Raw genomic sequence first — 23,324 nt, 5'->3', positions numbered from 1 at the left:
AACCTGAATAGGAAGCAGAACGGGCCCCATGAGTCCTACTGTCTCAGAGGAAAAGAAAAAACATTCTGGAAACCTCAATTACTAGAACAGCCTTTTAGACATAATAATGTTACAGTTTTAGTCTAATATCTCAGGATCTTCCAGAGCTAGAAACAATAACCTGTTGGAAATTTAGGCATCGTTGGTTTTCCTTTGGCATAAATCTTACAATGTTAGTTCCTCACCGTAAACCTTCACTGGTCCACCGCTGAAAATTGCTTAACCTACATCTCAGATCAGTTTAACTATTTTTCTGAAGAGTAAAGGAAGCCTCACTTCACCAGGTTGTTTTTAGACATACACATGTGGCATATGAGACATTGCAAAGCCAATTGAAAAGTTCTGGCTTTAATATCTTCATTTTGTTTGTTTCATTCCTTAAATCCAGTGCTTCCTTCCTTCCTTAATTCTGTCTCCATTTCACTTCCTGTTCCCAAACTGTCCTTTACTCTTAAATCCAGGCTTCTGACTGGAGCAATTCTACATACTTATTACACAATAAATTAAATATACCCCGCACCATTCATTTTCTCACCTGCACTCACCCCCAAACTCATTTCTACTATGACATTATAATTTTCTGAACTGCCGGGTAGCTTCCTGCAGTTCTTTTTTAAAGCCAACATGCTGGCAAAATGGTTTCTCTCTCTCTCTCTCTCTCTCTCACACACACACACACACAACTAGTAGGCATATTAACCTTTTGGGGGTAAAAATCCTGACAGAGTCCTTTTAAAACAGAAATACTTCACAACTGAAAAACAGAAGCATGAATTAGTTTCCTCTTTTCAGGTGCTATCACCCATTCTGAATGGAGTGCTGCATTGTGTGTAGATGTCTATTCTTTTTCAATGGACCTCAAGTTTGTCATAGTGAGAGCCGCATTTTCTTTAGCTGTAATTTTTCAGCTAAACCTAAGGTAGGCAACCAGGCCTTTCTGAGCCCATATCTTATTACTCTCGTTTCATGCTATATTGACCATGATGCTGTGCATTTTAGTAAGAAACTATTTTTTCCACATTAGTAAATTGCAGTACTAGAAGCAAGCAGAAAGACTACACTTATCTACTCACAAGCATTTCACATGTGCAGAAGTACGTCGGATATTTGAATGAGGACACATTTGAACAATGACAGACCTGTGGCTTTCTTTGAATTGACTAACTAGGCTACAGTTTTATTATAACATATCTTAGGGCCAAACCTTCACCTCTGAAAAACAGCCCTGGTCAGTAGGACTTGACCAGGGAGCTCTGTGGATATTGTGGGATGGAATTCTCATGCCCAAGCTATAGAGCTGCTTCAGAGTCACTACTGAAATCTCAGGACGGTGGAGGATTTTGTACCTGCTTTGCCACCGCTCCCCCACCCTACACTGGGGTTTTGGCCAGCAGATACATATAGCTACTTGCCCCCTCCATCAGGCAGCACAGCCACCCGTAACTGCTCAAGCAGATTCACCTAATGAATGCATTTCTTAAGTACCATCAGCATGGTATCAGGCAAGGGAGCACCAGTGAACTGTTCCCTGAACTTCCCACACATTAGGACTCCCTCCACCAACACTACTATACTGGTTCTCTCCTTTTATGGGTGTTTCATGCATAGATCAGATTTTGGCCATAAATGTCCATTTTACCTGGAGTGGAGTCTTATTTGTGACTGACATGAAAAGCTCCATATCACAAAACCAATCCTGAGTTATCTAGGCCTGCCTGACTACCCCTGTTCCAAACTGTAGGTAATCACAGAATTATTTGATAAAAGAAGAGAGTTAGACTAAAATGAATTCCAGATGCAAATCTTTTATTCACATTGGGAATGTACAGATGCAAACTTTCAGAGATTCAACTGCAGACAACAGATTCTGAATGTCAAACAGAAAAAAGTTATTTTCTGTATGATCAACAATACGCACTGCTAAACCATCAGACTGTACTGAGCAGGTAATGATATAGTAGCATCCTCATTAAAGCAGCTTTTTGAGCCAAATGTTTTGAGTGTTAGAAAGGGGTGGTGCAAAGGCAAATAGATTTTCATATAATCCAATATTGTGCATGCCTAGAAAACTGTTCAGTCTGAGCCATTCAAAAGGGTGAATTCTATTGGATGGGTAAAACAAAAAATTAGCGAATATGAAGCACAAAGATCTTCTGTCAACCTAGTCACCAGGCCAACAAGAAAAGAAGGTACTCTGTTGATTTTCTTTTATATCATGTAGAAACTTCAGCTCTTTCCTCCCTGACACTCCAAACACAAATTTTTCTAATTAAGAATACATTCTCTTTCAGGGTCTAGAAACAAATGGCAAATGTCTATGGCAAATGAACAGTAAATTACCAAAATTAGCAAGCAAACTGTTGGTAAGGCCTTAACAGCATCAGTGTATGCAACTGATGTCAGAGCATATCCTTTATTCTGATCTGTGGTGATACTGATGAGGTAGACATTATATTTCATACAGATTTTACCACAACTCAAGGCCAACTGAATTCAGATGCAAGTCTCATGCTAATGTTACATTTTTAATTCAATGCTGATTTGTTAATACTCTCAAAACTGGTCCAGATACCTGTACAAAAGTTTTTTTCCTATATGGAGACAGTTTGCTTTTAAAAAGCAGTCACAGATTACAATACATTTCTAAGAGTTGTGTGCTTGGACATATGATCAAGTTCTTAGATAAATAGTGGGAACTTAGTGGGGAAACCGCCCCTGCTTTGTTTACTTACAAGAAATATCACATTTTCCTCAGTTACTTTATAATAGGAAACATTTTACAGAAGGAAAATAAATCTATTCAGGTGTGGAGAATTCTAAAAGTATATGTGATGGCTGGAATTTTCAAAACATATCCTTTATACCAAAGAGCTGAATTGCTGAAGTTTGCTTTTCTGAAACACATTTATACTTAGCATGCAGAACATGGCTTTTGTGGATAGAGAGAAGAAGTAGACTAAGTTGTTTAAGTGCTGCTAATAGCCTTTTCTGCTCTCCATCCCTCTCTTGGTTTAGAGTAGTCCCATGGTTGCCTGTTCTCAGTGTACCCATACAGTTTCCGCAGTGCCACACGGGCAGCTTCTTCCTCTGCAGCTAACACTGTTTCGCCAGGACCTTCAGCTATAAGCTTCTTATCGCTGGGAGAAAAAAAAATCACAATTTTCTCATTAAGACATTTACTTGACCACCACCATGCAAAGTTAATATATAAAATGAGTCCTCTAACCAGCATTTCATATTTATTGGAGGGAAAACATTTAGATTATGGTGGTCTTTTGGGCAACTGTACATGAGTGTATACTTGTTGATGGACACTCAAGTAAGAATTACACTGAATTCCTGAAGAAGTACAACTTGTGTTAATTCAGATTCACATTCCATTACCAACTGCCTGAACTATCCAATCTCTGTTAGAACTTTTTAAAAATATACAAGTACATCATCTTGATATGCCTCTCTTTTCCTGGTAAACAATCATTTTAAAGTGTTCTGTCTTGACACAGTTCAGCAATAGATTTATTCAAAAATAGTTCAATTAGCAGAGAAACAATCTTTATGGCTACATAAATGAGGCCATGATTTGGCCTTAAATACTCTAAAGTAACTCTTGTACTTCGAGAATTCTCTTGTCAATCCCACTTCCCTTTTGCATCCTCCTCCCATGGTACCCCTGAAGCATGGGACAGTTTCATTCTTTTCCAAAACTGTTCAACAATGTCTGCAAGAACCCTATTAAAATTTGCACCTGCATCCAATGTACTGCATATGTCTATACTAGATTATAAACTCCTTGAGACGGGGACTCTCCTTTGGGGAGACTCCAGAGGGTCGTATTGAAAGGTGAACTGTCGGACTGGAAGGAGGTCACCAGTGGAGTCCCTCAAGGATCGGTCTTGGGACCGATCTTATTTAACCTTTTTATTACTGACCTTGGCACAAAGAGCGGGAATGTGCTAATAAAGTTCGCGGATGACACGAAGCTGGGGGGTATTGCTAACACGGAGAAGGACAGGGATACTATTCAAGAAGATCTGAACCACCTTGTAAACTGGAGTAATAGAAATAGGATGAAATACAATAGTGAAAAGTGCAAGGTCATGCATTTAGGAATTAATAATAAGAATTTTGGATATACGTTGGGGGCGCATCAGTTGGAAGCGACGGAGGAAGAGAAGGACCTTGGGGTACTGGTTGATAGCAGGATGACTATGAGTCGCCAATGTGATACGGCTGTTAAAAAAGCAAATGCGATTTTGGGATGCATCAGGCGGGGTATTTCCTGCAAGGATAAGGAGGTGTTAGTACCGTTGTATACGGCGTTGGTGAGACCCCATCTGGAATACTGTGTGCAGTTCTGGTGTCCCATGTTCAAGAAGGATGAATTCAAACTGGAACAGGTTCAGAGACGGGCTACGAGGATGATCCGAGGAATGGAAAAACTGCCTTATGAAAGGAGACTCAAAGAGCTTGGCTTGTTTAGCCTGGCCAAAAGAAGGCTGAGGGGGGATATGCTCGCCCTATATAAATATATCAAGGGGGTTAACGTTAGGGAGGGAGAGGAATTATTTAAGTTTAGTACTAATGTAGCCACGAGGACGAATGGGTATAAACTGGATATTAGGAAGTTTAGACTTGAAATTAGACGAAGGTTTCTGACCATTAGGGGAGTGAAGTTCTGGAATAGCCTTCCGAGGGAAGTAGTAGGGGCAAAAGACTTTCCTGGCTTTAAGACAAAGCTTGATAAGTATATGGAGGGGATGTTATGATAGGATCGTCAATTTGGGCAATTGATCTTGAATTACCACCAGACAGGTCTGCTCAATGGTCTGCGGGGAGATGTTGCATGCGATGGGTACTGAGTTGCTGTGGAGAACTCCTTCTTGGGTGCTGGCTGGTGACTCTTGCCCACATGCTCAGGGTTTAGCTGATCGCCATATTTGGGGTCGGGAAGGAATTTTCCTCCAGGCCGGATTGGCAGGTGCCCTGGAGGTTTTTCGCCTTCCCCTGCAGCGTAGGGCACGGGTCGCTTGCTGGTGGTGTCTCTGCAGCTTGAGGTCTTCAAACCATTTTTGAGGATTTCAATAACTCGGTCCTGGGATAGGGGTTGTATAAAATTGGATGGGTGGGGTTCTGTGGCCTGCCTTGTGCAGGAGGTCAGACTAGATGATCAGATTGGTCCCTTCTGACCTATGAGTCTATGAGACTGTCTCTTTATGCATTTGAAAGAGAAAAAAACATGTCAATCCTCAAATGTTTATGTAAGTCCATTGAATAAATTGCATCTTTCTTCTAAAATTATTTTTACATGGCATCTTTAACAAGGGCAACTTGTGAAAAACAGACCATTTCCTTCCTCCCTCCCTCCCCATAAAACTGAAAGCTGTTTGACTTCGGATAAAAGTTTTACTAACCAGTACAATCCAACGAAGTACAGTGGAAGAACTGTACTGGCTCCTGACTGCCTGGTAAGTCTTGGTTCTGGAGCAGACATATTCCTCTTGGCCAGTTCCTCCACTAGCAAACCCATTGGGTTTGTAACATCCCAGATTTCAAAAAGGTCTTTTCCAATCAGCTGAGGAATTAAGAAGTCCTGAACAAAAACATTACAATTAACAGAAAGGAAGAGGAATGAATGCTCTGGTGCCTGGTGACCCTGCCAACAAAAGTAATATAAGGGAGGAGAGGAGAAGTTAACAGTAAGCTGTTAGCTTCGCTATGTGCAGTGCCTTTAAATTAAGGTTGATGAATTTTTATGGTACCAGAGAGTCTCCCATGCATTCTTATAGTGAAAGACAACACAGCTCAGCAGATCTGGTGCCAACCCATGTGCCAAAATACATACACACGTAACTCCCTAACTATAGTTCCTACAGAATACACCGCTACCTCGGTATAACACGAATTCGGATATAACACGGTAAAGCAGTGCTCCGGGGGGCCAGGGCTGTGCACTCCGGTGGATCAAAGCAAGTTCAATAAAACACGGTTTCACCTATAACATGGTAAGATTTTTTGGCTCTCAAGGACAGCGTTATATTGAGGTAGAGGTGTACTTATGAACTAACCTGTAGGGATATTTTGCGTTTTCTAAATGTACATGTCTGAAGTAAATGGTACTTTGAGTGCTCTGTACTTGTGAGGCACTTTAGATTTTAATTCACTTTTAGCTGGGTCATGCCTTTATTCAAAATTACATTACGAAACCACCCAAAGCTAAATATCACTGCTATATAAGGAATTCTAATTAAAGGGAGACGTGGGATCAGACCACCTGGAAAATAAAAGCCTTCACAAAATCCAGATTAAAATCACAAATATTGAAAGTGCTACTCAGGGCTTATAAAGGATGGTTGAGAACTACAATGAGACCTCTCACCATCTGAGACATTCAAATTGCTAGGACTTAACATTAAAATAGTCTTTACAAACTGTTTTGCAAAAAGATTAAAGACACTTCACTTTGCTTCTTTTCAAATATTTTGCTAAATAATAATATTAAGAAGGGGGGAAGGCTAGCTCAGTGGTTTGAGCATTGGTCTGCTAAACCCAGGGCTGTGAGCTCAATCCTTGAGGGGGCCACTTAGGGATCTGGAGCAAAAAATCAGTACTTGGTCCTGCTAGTGAGGGCAGGGGGCTGGACTTCATGACCTTTCAGGGTCCCTTCAAGCTCTATGAGATAGGTATATTTCTATATATTACATTATTTATTAAGAATAACTACAAAAAATTAATTCTTAAAATAATTATGAGACCAGCAGAGCTTCCACTACCCTCCAATTAGCCTGCTACCTGTTGTCCTGTTCTGAAAGGCAGCAGAAGCTGAAATTCCTAGGCAGCAACTAAATTAGCATATCTTGTAGCTCCAGTTCATCACTGGTGACAACGACAGCAGATGCTGTAGTATAGACAGGACTCGGGTGGTTTAGACAACAGTGGAAAAAAAAACATGTTCAAGTCCTCTAAACACTGCAGCTTCTACCATTGCTACCACTGGAGAAACAGAACTGATGCTGAATCATGGATATAAAGCTAGCTAGTGTACCCAAGCCCTGGGCTTGACTCTGCCATTGACTTGCTGGTTGGCTTGGGCAAGGTCACATAATCTCTCTGTCCCTTTTATTCCCCCAATTATAAAATGGGAATACCACCACCTGCATTCCAGGGATGATGTGGGGATTAGCTATACAGTACTGAGTGCTTTGTAAGTGCTAACTAACTACAGAGTTCCGGCAGAAAATCCAATACAGAAATGTTGCATTATAAGATATTCTGAATGAAATTCGTGATCCCTTAAACAATGAGACAGAATTTTCTAAATAGTTGCTTTTTTCCTACAGACATATCTGAATGCCATGCAGCAGAAGTAACATGGTTTTGATTGTTTCATATTATGTCTCTTAGCTGACATTTCTCTGAGACAAAATAGAAGTAAGTAAATGGCATATACTGGAAGGATAGCAACTACTAAAATGATTTCCTTCTCACAATATACTTTAACAAGAAACCTTTTGATGTTCGATTCCAGAGAGAGACTTGTTAACAAATCTCTAAACTGATTTAACTTTCTACGTATAATGTTAAGAAATTGCAGAGTTTTTCTGGAACAGTTTCATGACTGTACTAACCATCAAATAACTGTTTAAAAAGTTATACTGTAGCCACTGATTCAGCCATAAAATAGCTAACAAATCAGGCCAAAAGTAAACAGTGCTATTTAAATAAATAATAAGTTGCTATTCCTTGAAAAGTAGGGGTTGGCTTAGGTAAAGTAGAATCATAGGACTGGAAGGGACCTCTAGGTTATCTAGTTCAGTCCCCTGCACCATGGCAGGGCTATGTATTATCTAGACCATCCCCGACAGGTGTTTGTCTATCCTGCTCTTAAAAATCTTCAATGATGGAGATTCCACAACCTCCGTAGGCAATTTATTCCAGTGCTTAACTACTCTGACAGTTAGGAAGTATTTCCTAATGTCCAACCTAAACAGCCCTTGCTGTAATTTAAGCCCACTGCTTCTTTTCCTATCGTCAGAGGTTAAGGAGAACAATTTTTCTCCCTCCTCCTTCGAACAATCTTTTATGTACTTGAAAACTTATGTCCCCTCTCAGTCTTCTCTTCTCCAGACTAAACAAACTCTGTTTTTTCATCTTCCCCAGACTAAATAAACTCTGTTTTTTCAATCTTCCTTCATAGGACATGTTTTCTAGATCTTTAATTATTTTTGTTGTTCTTCCCTAGACTCTCCAATTTGTCTACATCTTTCCTGAAATGTGGTGCCCAGAACTGGACACAATATTCCAGCTGAGGGCCTAATCAGCGCAGAGTAAAATGGAAGAATTATTTCTCACGTCTTGCTTACAAAACTCCTGCTAATACATCCCAGAATGCTGTTTGCTTTTTTTGTAAGTGTTATTCTGTTGACTCATACTTATCTTTTAATCCACTATGACCCCAGACCCCTTTCTGCAGTACTCTCTCCTAGGCAGTCATTTCCCATTTTGGATATGCACAACAAATGGTTCCGTCCTTAAGTGAAGTATTTCTCCTAGCTCTTGCATATATTAGACCTGAATGTGGGAAATAAGTTTGTAGGGGGTCTGGCTTTTGCTGGCTGTGAGTGATAAGATACTATTTATTTTTATTTTTGGTCTTATAATTTGAGACTAGGATCCCTACAGCCTCAGAGAGGTGCCAAAGAAATAAAAATAATACCTGTAACTGGTAGTACTTACCCTGATAAATATCCCTGTTTTCTGAGGCCCACTGCTTTCAAACAATGCCCCTATTACAGCAAAGAAAGTCTGCTGCAGCACACTGGGTGGGACAGGAAACTCTGCACAAAGCGTTAAATCCTGTATGGATAGGTTTCTGGCCACATAAGACACAAGTTCCTGGCTTGTAAGAAAATCAACGAGGGCTCGTATCCCTTCAGAGGGCATCTTTGGATAAGCATCTTCAAAGCACTGAGTGAGGTAAGAGCGTGAAAGAGATACCCCTTGTTCAGAAAGTTTGTGATTATCCTGGAGATTGAGGGCAACCGCTTCTTTGTCCAGCCCAAGTTCTTGGCGTCTGGCCTCCTCACTTTTAATATAACAAGAATTAACAAATGCAGTTTTGAGGAGGTCCAAGGAAAAGGTTTCATGTAGTCGGTGGCTAAAAGCCTGAATCTCTGCATGGTAATCCCAGTTAGGCTTCTCTGAACTATAAACATACAAGAGAGAATGAACTCAAGAGTAAAACAGACCTTCCAGACAGGTAGTCATCTGTTCCACTAAACAGCTTACATATGAAACCATTTATTAAAAGGAAATGTAAAAATAAACAGAATATTTCAGACATTTTCAAGTAGGCTTATTGCTAGAGCCCTTCAAATCTGTGGATATCTGCATCCAGACAGTTTTTGCGGATTGTGGATTGGATGCTGATACAAATTTTGTATCCACGCAGGGCTCTACATATAGCATCTCAAAGGCTGGGAAGATGTCTGCAGCTCATAGCCTATGAGGCTGCTGTCCCTTAACCTGCCCTTCTCCTTTCTTCAAAAGGCATGTCCCTGTGTGAACCCTTTTGATAGATGCCATGCAGGGCTGCCAGCACCTCCTCCCACCAGATCACATGCCCCCAAATATTATTATTATTTGTTGTTGGCATTACTATAGTCCCTAGGAGCCCTCGATCAGGATCCAGTTGTGCTAGGCCCTGTACAAACACAGAACAAAAAGACAGTCACTGCCCCCACACAGCTAATAATTTAAGTATAAAAAAAAATAAGAAATGATAAATAGATAGAGAGGGGAGTAAAAGGAAACAATAAGACCATATATCTCAGCACCATAGGTCAGGGTAGGGCCAAATCACTGCTTGAGAGCCAAATGCAGCTCTTTTACAGTTCAAGTGCAGCTCATGGAGCCCCCCACAACTTCTCATTCTCCATCTATCAGACGCGGGGGAGAGGCAGACTCAGGGCTTCTGCCCTGCAGCAGAGTGGTGGGACTAGGGCAGGTGGCCAAACTACAGCCCGCGGGTCACATCCGGCCCGCAGGACCGTCCTGCCCGGCCTCCGAGCTCCTGCTATCCCACCTCCCTCACAGCCTCAACTTGCTTGCTCTGGAGCAATGCTCTGGGCGGCAGGGCTGTGAGCTCCTGGGACAGCGCAACTGCAGAGCCTGGCCTGACTCATGCTCTGTGCTGCGTAGTGGACACCACAGCTGTAGCGCTGCCAGCCATCAGTGCTCCAGGCAGTGCGGTAAGGTGGCATGGGGGTGGGGGCGGGTGTTGGATAGAGGGCAGGGGAGTTCGATGGTCAGGGGGTAGAGATGTGGATAGGAGTCGGGGGGGGAAACAGGGGTTGAAATAGGGGCAGGGGTCTGGAGGGGGCAGTCAGGAAGGAGAGGTGGTTGGATGGGGTGGCAAGGGGCAATCAGTGGGCAGGGAGAAGGGGCGGTTGGATGGGGCAGGGATCCTGGCACGAGGGGTCCATCAGGAATGCGAGGAGAGGTTGGATGGGGCAGCGGTGATCTGGGGGCAGCCAAGGGACAGGGAGTGGGGATGTGTGGATGGGCCAGGGGTACCAGGGGGGCCATTACGGAATGGGGAGATTGGATGGGGCAGGAGTCCCCCAGGGGGGAGGGGAATAGGAAGTGGGGCCAGGCCACAACCCCCTCCCGTAACCAGGCCTCCATACAATTTACAAAACCTGATGCGGCCCTCAGGCTAAAAAGTTTGCCCACCCTGGGCTAGGGAGCTTCTGCCCCATGGAAGGTGGGGGTTTCAGGCCTCAGACCCGGGGGGCCCCCCTCCCATGCAGCGGACACGCAGAGCCTGGGTAGGCCCCTCTTGCGTGACTGATGCACTGAGCAGGCGCGTGCCCCCTCTCTTGAACTTCTGAAGACTGTTGTAGGCAGCTCAGAAAGTCAGTAAGTTTGGCCACCCCTGTCACAGGCCTGAGTCTCAGCGCTCTAAATATGGCCAAGTTTTGCGTTGGCATTATGCAAAAGGAGCCTGTGCGCCAGGATTTTGAACGAGGGGCCCGTGCACCTTGTCTGCACTAAAGCTGAGCTGCGGGGGAGCAGTGACAATAAATAACAACGTTGGTCTGGGCCAGGCGCCTCTGCGCCCTGTGCTGGTTCCCGATGGGCCGCGGGGGGCCCAGCAAGAGGAATGATGGTGATAAAGTCACAGTGCGGGGTGTGTGTGAAGGGAGGCAGAGACCCGGGACAGCCTAGCCTGGGCCTACCAATGCCCTTCCCCCACCTGCGCGCGGCCTCGGGGCCCAGGAGCGGGCTGCCATGGCTGGGGCGACCAGCGCAGACGGGAGAGGAAGAACGGAGCAATCGGGACCGAGGCAGGGGAAGGAGCGGGATTCTCAGAGGGGGATGGGGGCCCCCAGCACAGGGCCGTAGGGACCCAACCCGGGAGCGCTGGACCCGGCTCTTACCGGCGGGTAACGGGCGCCCGCAGCCGCTCCTGCTCCAGGTAGGCGCGGAGCCAGAGCTTCTTGTCCCGGCGCTGCTGATGCTGGAGGGAGAGCGCGGCCCGCCCGGCCCCGCCGGCAGCGGCCAGGAGGCGACGAGGCGCTCGCAGTAGCAGCCCCGTCGCCATAGCTGCTCGGCGCGAAACGGGAACAGGAAGGAGTCGCCATGAGAGCGGCCGCGGGAAACAGCCCTCGGCCCTTCAGTTCCGGGGAGAAACGTTCCGGGCGCGCCTTAGCGCATGACCCACCAGAGACAGGGCGGCTCTGGGGACTTCAACTCCCAGCAGGCGCCGCTCTAGCCACAGCCTTCCCCACGGCCTGCTGCATGCCGGGAGCTGTAGTGCTCTGGGCCCACCGCTCCCTGCAAGGGCGCCTGGGCCAGCCTGTGGACGGGCGGGGACAACGCCCTAGGCCACGGTAGCCCGATGCCGGGCCAGGTCACCTATAGCCAGAGGAAGAGGAGGGACCTGCCCCTTTACATTAACCTCTTCTGGCCACTGCCCTGTCTAACAGTTGCCTAGGTTAGGGCATATGCGCCTGGGTGCCAGTTTAGGGTTGCCAACCTTCCAGGATTGTCCTACAATCTTCAGGAATTGAAGATTGTCGTGTGATGAAACTTCCAAGAATATGTCCAACCATAATTGGCAACTCAGACCAGAAAGCTGCAGCGCAGCCTCATCCCAGCACACATCAGTCTTGCAATTGCTGCATTAATGAAAACAGCAGCATAGCACCCAGCTAACACTTCTCAGGCGCTCTAAGGCACTCACTGCTGTCCTAGATCAGCAGCCTACACTACCAGTGAGGGCTGCACTCTCATCCCATCCTCTCTCAGCTGATCATACACATTTTAAGATTAAAGACTGGTGGGGGAGGCCAGGCTGTTTAAATAACTAAAAATAAACACACTAGCCAATTGCTTGTAGCACAGTGTGGATAAAACTCAAAGGGTGTGCATGAGTGGGGTGTTGATAAATATATAACATTCAACAAAATGGGATACCTGCTTCCAACCACAAGTTACTGAGAGCTAAGGAATTTTGCCTTTAATACAGACCCTTACAGATTTTCTTCTGTTTCTAAAATTTCCTTTTAGAAAATTCTTTGCCTGCCTTTTAAAGTTAAAGATAATTGATTTAAAATTTAAGAACAAAAAAGCACGTGCTGAATCTCAGTAAGTTTACAAATTGGATGTTATGAACAGCAAATTCAATAAACTTCTGTTTCTACCTATGAGAGAGGTAGATGAGATATATATGAAGACACTCAACATCTCAAGTTTTACATAATGAAACGGATAAGTAAATGTGGGACAGAGATTCTGGAAATGATGCCTGGCTAGAGGAAGTGAAGAGGAAGCATATTTAGCATTTTGAAGGAAGAATACATTTTTGTCTGAAAATACAGGATTCCTGCACATTTGAATGAAACAGCGTTTAAGAATTCCCAAGATAAGACCAGTAATGAAAACCTTTTAAAAACTTACATTAAATTCTGCATTGGTTTGACAGATTTATTAAATACACTACATTGGTACCTTATATTTCATAATCTTTAGATCACTTACAGACAGACTCGCTTAAAAATGTCTTTTATAGAAAAACATCTGCAAAATTAAAGCTAAAATATGAAAATACATATTACACACTGGATAATCTGCTGAATCATGTTAGCAAAGAATGCCTTTCATTCAATCTGTACATGTGCATAAACAAGGAATATATTCATGAACTAAGGTTGCTGGGGTTTTTTTGTTTTGTTTTGTTTTGAAATCTGGCACACTGCTGTAACTAGTTTGGCTAAAGGAAAACTAGTGCAATAATGTTTAACCATAAAATTACTGCATCTAACAAGAGAACAATAAAAAAAAACTTCATACTTGTATTACGTACTTTGTTTACAGAGACTTTCTTTTCCAAATCCATTCTCTTCCTACCACAAGAGAGACAATGATTATTTCTGCAGATCACCATCCTTACATAGCAGAAAAGCAAATTCCTTTCCAAAATGAGTCTATCTATATTTACATTGAGACATGCAAAGGGACAATACTGTAAGTATGTGAGTACAAACTGATAAAAATAAATATTACTGAGCAACAGAATGTCCCTTTAACACTGTAACTCTACAGCCTTTTTCTGTGGCAGAAGTTCTCAGTGCATGGATTATAAAACAGCATACCATTTAGAGAGAAAAATTTTTGCAAATTCTTTATATTTCCAGCTATTAAATCTTTTGGAGAGCTGTGTCTAGCGCCGAAACCACAGCCAACTATTGAGTAGCCAGAAAGCTACAGTAATTGAGTACATGATCATTTCTCTTTTAGTGCGCTCTTTGTTTTCTTCTTCCAGAAGCTGTAGACGGCGATTAAGTTTGATTATCTAAAAAGAGAAAGTCTGCTTTAGTGCCTGGTATAAGCCTGCTAGATTCTCTAAAGAATATATAAAAAAGTATGTAGAATGCATTATTCTTAAAGATTAGATTGCACAACCTCACTGTTTAGGAGGTTCATTGACTGAGGACAAATTTTTCCAAATTTTTTGTTCAGTTCTTTATTAGGGAAATAACTTGCATTGATCTTGTAGAAAGCTGGGTCCCCCTCCTTTTAACTGTTACATAGTCATGCTATATTTAACTCTTTTCTTCTTTCCTCATCAATCAGTCAATCCTTCAAGACCACTATACACCATACTTGTTATTCTTCTATGAATTCCTTTGTGTTTGCCAACATCCCTCTGACACTGAGATGCCTAGAATAATACAGAGTATTCTAGGTGCAGTTGCGCCAGTGAATACGGAGATGACCAATTACCACAGATGTGATGTCAGGGTTATTCTGCCTTTGCAAATTATAGTGAAATCACATATCTAACCTGTTTTCCCATTTTCAGCTCTAAATCTTTTTCTTTATCTCACCAGCAAGCATATTTTAAATACCTGTCTTCTTAAGGAAGCAGCATCCACAACTGACATGTCATCTGGAGTTCCCTCAAGTGTTGTGTCCAAGTTTGAAAGACCGTACCTATCAGAGGGGGGAAAAAAGTTGAGATGCTCTACATGTTCAGTGAAGAGTAACTGGTACAGTATTTGATGTTTTCTGTAAGAAACAGGAATTTTCAGAAAAAAAGCTCTTTGCCAACTTTTAAAAAAGCATCTGATGCTTTAGGCCCTAATTCAAGAAAACACTTAGACAGGGGCTCATGTCCCATTTACTTTAATATTTGCATGTGCTTAAGTACTTGGCTGAATTGGGGCTTGGCTGAATTGGGGCTTTAATGCTTTCCAGGACTAAGTGTTTTGTAGATGCTCCACAAAAAGAGCTGGGGGAAGTAATCTTTATTGTGGCTTGGACCGTACGGTAAATCTCTCAGAATTGCTTGAATTAATATTGAAACCTGCAAAGAGCTTGAGCCAAAACCTCAAAAATATAGTTGAGGCATTTAACAGATCTGATAGATCAGATATTGAAATCCTACATGAAGACACAACAAATAAATACAATATTCAAACTAAATGTTTATTTTAACAAAAAAATAAACCTGAGAATGTGTATTAGCTTAGAACAACCCCCTTCTGAGAAAAAAAATTACATGACCCCAGGAAGGGGGACCAAAGCCTGAGCCTGCCAAAGCCTGGCTGCCCCGGGCTGGGGTGTCAAAACTGAAGCCCATGGGCTTCAGCCCCAGACAAGGGCCCTGTATCCTAAGCGCTGCCACCCAGGGCTGAAGCACAGTTTGAGAACTGCTGGCTTAGAAACTTTTCAAACAAAGAAAAGCCACTATCCCTGAGGTCATAATCCAACAAAGAGCCTTCTAGAGAAGAGTTCAGAAATAAATCATTTTTATATAATTCTGAGGAAGCTGGAAGAGAAGAGGGTATTTTACCCCAGGGAGCTAAGAATAATCTCCCCCAAACTGACATCTGTTGAGGCTGGAGCTCCTGATACTCTTGGCTCTCAGCCAGAGACTGGGAAGCTATTAACCCCTTGCCAATGAGTTCTGAATCACTGCCGCTGAATTTCATAAACCCTTAGGGTACAGCTACACTGCACACTTCTTGCAGCAGCGTTTAGAGTACATATGCTGCATGCCTCCCCAGTATGAATATAAAGAACAGGATAGATGATGAGGCACTGCTTACACAAGTGAAGACTTGCCTGAACACTGTGGGTGTGTACTCTACCAGGCTTTCTACATGCTCAAGCAGTACCATCCCCATCTGCATTGCTATTTTTAGCAGTGTAGAGACCCACTGCCTCCCCGCTGCCAGAGCAGAAAGAGAGCTCTTCACCGCCACAATCTTTGCTGCTTCTCCCCTGACAGAGTCTTTCACTGATGTAGCTACACACCAGAGTGTGAATGCAGCGTGTAGCTACATGTACCCAACTGCCGTCACTGGCGTGCAGTATAGACGTAACCTTTAGAAAATAAGTTAGTTTCCAGGCCACTTCCTGGACAGCCCACCCAATATGGTGATTATTTTATGCTTTAAAAGAAAGACAAAGAGTGCACTAATTTAACTCCAGTGTAGATTTAGCTAATTAACTATACGTTAATCAAGAAGGGTTTCTATCCAAATTAACCTTGATCAAAGCACATTTATTAGAGGCTGGTATGGTGCTGAGAGGTCCAGAAACCTGATAAATGAATGTGCTTTGACCATCAAAGGCTACCTCTTAATCAGATTTTCTTGCAGCAACTAACAGTTACAAGTAATCTCAGGTACCACACCTTCATCTGAGTGTCTGACCTTTTTTTTTCTTTTTTTTTTTTTTAAACTTTAAAGTCACATTTTCCTGTTTTGTTTATTTATTTATTTCTCTTTCCTGCGGTGGTGATATGATTTGAGGGAAAAAACCCTGCAAACAGCATGGGAAACTGACTGCTTAAACTGGGAAAACAATGAGCCTCACCATACAGAGTGCTGGTAAATGCAGAAAATAAATAAATTAGAAAATGAATTTTTGTACATAATCCCTCAATTATAATACCTGTAGGTTTCACTTAATAAAAAAATCAGATTCAAGTGGGATTCTTTTAATTGGCAGTGTCCCTTTAAATAAGGAGAGTTCTTTTGCGTTTAACATTCTCTTGGGCCACTTATAGTGAAACAAGTTTCTGCAGAGTGCAATTAGCTGAATACACAATTTAACTAGAATTCATCATTTCTTCTAGTTACAGATCAGTTACCCTGTAGTTTGTCAATATTTTGGTGGTTTTAAAAAAATGAAATTGAAGCTTTGATAACAATGAGAACCCTGAGAGATGCTCTGTCTGAAAGATATCGTCTGGATTATCAATTGATATGTGAAAAAACTAGTTTTTGAAAGGCAAGGAACTGCAGTGAACTTTGTTAAGGGACAACCTGATTAGGCAACCTCCTGTCAAAGAGCCACTGTCATCCTCAGTCACTAAAAACCAAACATTTCCTTACCTATAAGGACAATTAAAACAGAGGGACTTTTAAAATTCAATTTACTGTGGATTATTTATGCTGTTTACTATTTACATTTCCCTCAGCTTGGACTATATGAAAATCAATGAATGTTTCACTTTCAGGATCTCTCTACTGCAGCAATCAGGTTGCACATACAGCAGAGGAATGTTTAAATCTACATTTCAGTATGTTAAAAACCACTGTGAAGATTTCTGCTGGTCTAGGTTTTATAAAACATTGTAGAAAAAACTAAATTTTCTGCCAAATTTGAATCCAAGGATCCTTTCTCAGAGATAACCAGTATCCATAGACTTGATGAGTACAATTCTGTTTCATCTTTATTGGGCAGATTTCCTGGAGGAAAAAAAATAGGAACTAGGCACAGTCCCCTAAACCAGAGAGGGAATGTATCTGTCCTCGAGCTGTTTTAAGGGGAAATCTCCCAGGGCATCTAGGAAATGAATCCTCAGGTTTTACTTAACTATAGCCTGGAAAGAATAAAAATACACACACATTCTCGATGGGCCTAACTGCCCCCATCCCTTCCAGAACCGCAGGAAGTGACACTGGCTGGAATTCAAAGACAACTCTGCATTAGTCCCCTCAGGATGGTGCTCTTATGCCACAGAGGTAGAAAGCTCTATCTGGATTGGAGCAAATTTATATGTGCAGAAACTTGAAAATCCCTCGCAGCAAGGACGACCTGATACCGAGGCCAGGTGGAGGCGGCTTATATTAAATGGTTCCACATGGCATTATTTCCTAATGTTGTGATGACACAAAGGCCTTTTTCTTACTTCCGACATAGCTGTGGCATAATACTTAAATGGTATAAATCACTCAGACTTTCCACTACAATTGCTCCAGCCTTTGCTTAATCTGTCACAGGTCATTTGTAAGGGAGTAGGGAGCTTTTAAAGAAGCTACTGCATCAATGGCTGAAGAAAATTAAAAAAAAAAAAAAAAAAAAAAAAAAGGCATATAAAATTCCCACCAGACCACTTGCAGACCAGTCTGTTGGCACCACAATCCTAACCCTCAGAGCTAGCTGAAACTGCACTGGTTCTATCAATCTCCTCAGATGGCATATTGAAAACAGATCCATCACTCCAATGACACAGCTGCACTCCAACCTCAGACTGCAGCAGTTATGGTAAGTCTATGACAAGTGTATCATTATTACCTCACCAACCTCCAATCCCCTTCCAAATATTAGATCCAGATTGCAATCAGCTATACTGGCAGAGCCAGAAATCACTCTCAGTTATGAAAGCTATAAATTCCTAAGTCAACCCAGAAGAATGATCTGTATGGATCTGGACTTGGAGATCTGTTGCGGTTATTTTTATAGACCGATTTTTCTGACTTTAAAACACTAATGTTTAGATAACTGAAAAAGGAGTTACCGTCTCTACTCAGCTTTTAAAAATCTTTATAACTTTTGTATATTCAGGATGTCTACTTTGGGGAGATGGCAGGGGTGGTAAAGAGTGGGAGGTGGAAGATGTGATATTTACATAATATGCAGAAAGAAAGCTTTATTTCTCAGTCTCAGCCATCAGATCAGAAATTAGGTTTTTACCCACTTACACTGAAATGACACCCATCTAACAGAAAAATGGATGTGGGAAACCCCATGCAAAACAATAATAGGCACATTATTGAAAACTTCTATATTTTACTGTTCACACCAGTTTATTTACTTCCTTCAGAGAAAAGCAGAGGTCAGAAGCCCAATGGACATACTACCACATGTGCTTCTATCATACATTAAAAGCTTCAATTGACATATTGAGACTGAATTCTAATGCTTACAACATATTTTAAGGACCTGAACCTTAACGAGAGCTTTACTAATGACTGTGATAGGCATACGGTCATGCCATACAGAACATCTCTATGCACAGAAAGGATGTTGATCAAGTGTTATGTTAAGCATAAGTAGCCCAAAAACTATTTGGAGATTCAGTAATCAAGAACAATTAAGTCATGAAATTTTAAAGCCTAAAATAGTGCAACCTGACTAAAAAGAAATACGTTTACCTGGTGTTTTCATGATGAGGGTTAGAGGAAGTGGCAGCAGCCGACCCACCTCGTAACACAGGCCTACGGCAGGTTATTGCAGATAGGAGGCACAAGACAGAAGCAGGAAACAGCATAAACACAGAGAAAAGATACAACAAAAGAAACAAGGACAAAGAAATGTCAAAATATTTTCAATTATATTGTATGGTATTTCAATACAATATAATATCTAGTTAATATTGTGTTGTAAACTGTATTTTCAAAATACCCCATATAATAGTCTTTTTATTTAATATAGCACTAACAATAAAAGTATGCAGCTATCGTAACAACCTAGTCATTCTTGATGGTATAGACTGATTTATGGGAATATATGCTGTTGAGATACAAGTCTGTGAATAAGAGCTCTTGATATAGGCTTTTTAAATGCTAATAATGAAAAACAAACAATCTCAGCTCCTTCTCTTCTCCCCTTCACTTACTGTCTTTCTTCCCAAGTTCTTTTTTTAACTCTTTCCTTTCTGTCCTCTTCCGATCCATCTCAGGAGAAATTGAAGAGCCCAGGCTTCTCCAGTTGCTACATTTGTGTCTAGTATGTTCATGGCTGCTGAACAGGTACTAAGGTCCTGATTTCCAGAACTGCTGAGCACCTCCTAACTTACTGTGGGGTTGCGGGTGTTTAGCACTTCTCAAAATGAGACTGTAACTGACTCTAGCATCTGTCTGTTTGCTGAAATATCTATGATGTGTAATCACTTCTTCAAGGGCTTGAGGTCTCTTTTTTTCACTCTTATCTCACTTATGGGCGGCTGCAGACATCTGCACAACATGCTAGTCCCAAGTATATACTAGGCTCTATAATAAGACTAAAGTGATGACACCTAGAGCAGAAATGTGTGGGCAAGAGGATACACACAGCCCACAGATCTGGCGCTAAGGCGGCTGAGAGAACACTCTCCGGGGAAGGAGCAGAGGTGAGCAGCCGTGTGCACAAAAGAACACACAAAAACCTCACAATTAGTAGTTTCATTTCAAGAAGATGAAGACTGAGGTGCACAAGCAGAATTGTGCAGAAACCTTGCACTGTGCTTACTTGCACTAGGCCTGACTCTGATCAGTAATATTGGTGATTAACTTACATCAGCAACAAACTCACCTATAAAATTAAAAATAAAAAAACATTTGCACAACATACTCCGAACACTAGCCAGCAGAATGTGAAATCAGTGCAGAAATAGGGTTGCCAACTTTCTGACTGCCGAAAACCAAACACCTTTGCCCTGTCCACTTCCTCGCGGCCCCACCCCCACTCACTCCATCCCCCTTCCCTCCCTTGCTCATTTTCACTAGGCTGGGGCAGTGGGTTGGGTGCAGAAGACAGCTCCGGCTGGGGGTGCAGACTCTGGGGTGGGGCTGGGTTGAGGAGTTTGGGGTGCAAGATGGGGCTAAGGGCTGGGGCAGAGGGATTGGGATGCAGGAGGGGTTGTGGGGGTGCAGGCTCCAGAAGGGGGCGAGGGGAGCAAGCTCCGGGCAGCACTTATCTCAGGCAGCTCCTGGAAGCGACCGGCATGTCCTTGTGGCCCCTGGATGCAGGGACGGTCAGGCAGCTCCACGCTCTGCCTCGCCTAAAGGTGCTGCCCCCGCAGCTCCCATTGGCTGTGGTTCCGAACAACGGGAGCCTTGGAGTTAGCACCTGCAGGTGGGGAAGAGCACTCGGAACCACCCGGTTGCCTCTACACCTAGGGGCCGCAAGGATATGCTGGCCGCTTCTGGGAGTCGTGCAGAGCCAGGGCAAGCAAGCAGCCTGCCTTAGCCCCGCGGCACCACCAACTGGACTTTTAGCAGTCTGGTCAGCAGTGCTGACTGGAGTTGCCAGGGTCCCTTTTTGACTGGGAGTTCTGGTCAAAAACCGGATGCCTGGAAACTGTATGCAGAAAGTTGTTTTACAAAAGAAAACAAAAAGGAACCCCCCCCACACACATAACAGGACAGCATTCTTGCCCAAAAGAATGAGGTCTGTTGTATTTGATAACGATCATTTGCTCCAGTTTTATAGGTGCTAACATTTCCTCTTCAGAACAGAGAGTTTATTTAACAGGTTTATAAAAGACCATAGGAACCGCCATTCCTGATCAGACCAGTGTTACATCTAGTCCAGGATCCTGTGCTGACAGAGGCCAGAACTAGATTCTTCTGAAGAAACTGTAAGAAACCCTGTAATGGGCAACTGTGGAATAGATTGCCAAGACAGGAAGTTTCTTTCCACTCCAGACAGTTAGTGGTTAGTTTACACTATGAAGCATGAGTTTTGATATCCCTTATTCATTTCTTATCCCACCTAATATAATTTTGGCTGTTCTCATTATCCACAATTCAAGAATTTTCAAAATCTAAGTTCTTGGCCTCCATAATAATTTGTGGCCATTTAGTTCTGTAGCATCTGCAAAACCGTGTTATCTAACTGATCTCAAAACACACTACCCTTCTAGAGGTAACTACATTTTCTAGGAAACAGCTATCTGGGGGCTAGAGACTGGGAGCTAGAAAACCATGAGTTCTAATCCAACCTAATATTGTGATTTAATCTATGGACAAGTCTCTCAGGCCCAGATGTTTAAAGCTATTTAGATGTTGCTTTGTTCAGTATTGCAACACTCAACTGCATTAGGAGTTTAAGTGCCTAAGTCACTTTTGAAAATGAGACTTCGGCCTTCTAATGCTGAGCAGAGTAATGTCTAAATACCTTTCAAAATCTGGGCCTTAATTCCTCCATCCAGATCAAATTAAATGTAAAGCTGTAAGTGAATTAAGTTCCTGGGCAAACTGGATGGGTAGAACCACCAGCAGTACTTTGTCCTGCCATATCTTCGTTGATTGCATATTTCAAAAAGGTAACATTCACATCAAGTACACGTTCCTTATATAGCACGCAGCCGCCACTAAAATCAATACAACTAACTTTTAGGTCTCTTTGCACTTTATCTAAAACTAGCAATTAGTTTAATTTTTACAGATCTATGAGTACAACACGCAGTCAGTCTGGTTATTAGCTTTCTATATGGGTTTCCTTAATGACCGGAGTAACTTTTGTCATAAATTAGTTAAAACTTTGAATTTCCTGTCTGATATCATTTTGGTCACAACATTAAGTAGATTTAATACTAATACATGATCAAAATTAAGCACATTCCTGATGCCATCTGTACGTAGCATATCACAATATTCCATTGCAAACATAATGGAACATGGAGGGAACCATGCCGCAATATGTTGCGACACAATAGGGGAGGTGAAAACAGACAGTAGTACAGTAGCTGAAATGGTCAATCTGAGCTCATGTTCCTTTGTTTGGAACAGTGCACATTTTGGGGGATCCCATAACAACAATTCAGTAGCGAACTCATGGATGTTGAGGAAAAAAAATATAAAAGACAGACACTGTCTTTCATTCAGACTAAGTGTGAATGTCTTGGCTTTCAGTTTGTGTTAATGTGTTAATGTGTTAATGTGTGTGTGTGTGTGTGTGTGTGTGTGTGAGTGAGAGAGAGAGAGAGAGAGTAGTGATCATTAAAGGTTTTGTTTGACATCCCTGGAAATCCACGTCTTCTCTTATATACAAAAAAGTAGCAGTAGTGTCAGATTCCCTATGCTGACTCACCAATGCTGACTTACAGGTCAGAGCGGCTTAAGTCTGATCTGGAAATCTTGGGGGGAGTGAGGTGAGGAGGGAATGATGCAAGGCCCTAGGGGAACTGGAGGTGAGTTGGGTGAGACGCTCTGCTCTGATTAATTGCTTACAGTACATCAGAGAGGAGCTGTGAATTGACAGACTACAGGCATCGGACTAAAGCTGCTCCCCCCTGGCTCCTTTCAGCACCACCAGGAGAGCCCTGAAAGTGCTAATGCCTTGGCAGAGACATTAGGGGTATGTCTACACTGCAATGTCAGCCCAGGGCTAGTAGAACTTGAGTGAGCAGAAGCTGGATTTGTTAACCCAGGGCTTGAGCACCTACACTCAACACCAGGCTAGGAATTGTTGAATACTGGGTTCCAGCCTGTGGCTCCAGTATCTACACTTTATTATGCAAGCCCGAGTCCCATCACCTGTATCTTAGACTTCCTAGCACCCTCCCAAAATGTGGCCACTCTAGCCCTTTGTTCATGGTGCAATGTGATAAAACTTGACTGTCCACCAAACTTGACTATCCAGAGGATAAAGAAAGTAGGCCTGTGGGATACTTTTGTGAACTCCCAGAGCACAAGTCCAGTGGGGCTGCATCTGCACTGCAAAGCAATAAGGTATGAACCCTGGGTCCCAGCTTGACTTCGACCCTCTCCTCCCATGAGGTG

General features: G+C 42.7%; 2 protein-coding genes across 5 annotated transcripts in view; both read right to left on the bottom strand.

The window, feature by feature from the left end:
* Window positions 1-1,824: 1,824 nt before the first annotated feature.
* MRPL44 (mitochondrial ribosomal protein L44) lies at window positions 1,825-11,686 on the bottom strand. Its single transcript, XM_050964120.1, has 4 exons — window positions 11,478-11,686; window positions 8,773-9,241; window positions 5,451-5,629; window positions 1,825-3,176 (listed from the first exon to the last, which is right to left on the bottom strand). Exons 1-4 carry the CDS (start codon window positions 11,639-11,641, stop codon window positions 3,005-3,007), a joined length of 984 nt encoding a protein of 327 aa, XP_050820077.1. The 5' UTR covers window positions 11,642-11,686; the 3' UTR covers window positions 1,825-3,004.
* A 1,326-nt stretch (window positions 11,687-13,012) lies between these two features.
* MFF (mitochondrial fission factor) overlaps window positions 13,013-23,324 on the bottom strand; it is a 36,062-nt gene continuing 25,750 nt past the window's right edge. For 3 of the 4 annotated variants that reach the window (XM_050964128.1, XM_050964129.1, XM_050964130.1), the window contains 3 exons: window positions 18,993-19,055; window positions 14,451-14,535; window positions 13,013-13,894 (listed from right to left, as the gene is read on the bottom strand). In XM_050964128.1, coding sequence (XP_050820085.1) covers window positions 13,763-13,894; window positions 14,451-14,535; window positions 18,993-19,055 — 280 coding nt within the window. In that variant the 3' untranslated portion in view covers window positions 13,013-13,762. The remainder of the gene's footprint in view (window positions 13,895-14,450; window positions 14,536-18,992; window positions 19,056-23,324) is intronic. The other variant, XM_050964131.1, reaches the window with a different exon arrangement.

Source organism: Gopherus flavomarginatus, chromosome 8 (assembly GCF_025201925.1).
Source record: "Gopherus flavomarginatus isolate rGopFla2 chromosome 8, rGopFla2.mat.asm, whole genome shotgun sequence".
NCBI lineage: Eukaryota > Metazoa > Chordata > Testudines > Testudinidae > Gopherus > Gopherus flavomarginatus.
Note: the sequence above shows the minus strand (reverse complement) of the source record. Positions and strands in the feature narration are given on the sequence as shown.

What these genes read in the sequence shown, in the direction of transcription:
- MRPL44 (XM_050964120.1), bottom strand. Translation starts at nt 11,641, where the DNA reads ATGGCGACGGGGCTGCTACTGCGAGCGCCTCGTCGCCTCCTGGCCGCT. An exon ending in CGGGCGCCCGTTACCCGCCG is followed by an intron (nt 9,242 to 11,477) that starts GTAAGAGCCGGG and finishes GTATGTTTATAG; the next exon opens with TTCAGAGAAGCCTAACTGGG. An exon ending in AAACAGGGATATTTATCAGG is followed by an intron (nt 5,630 to 8,772) that starts GTAAGTACTACC and finishes GTTTTTGTTCAG; the next exon opens with GACTTCTTAATTCCTCAGCT.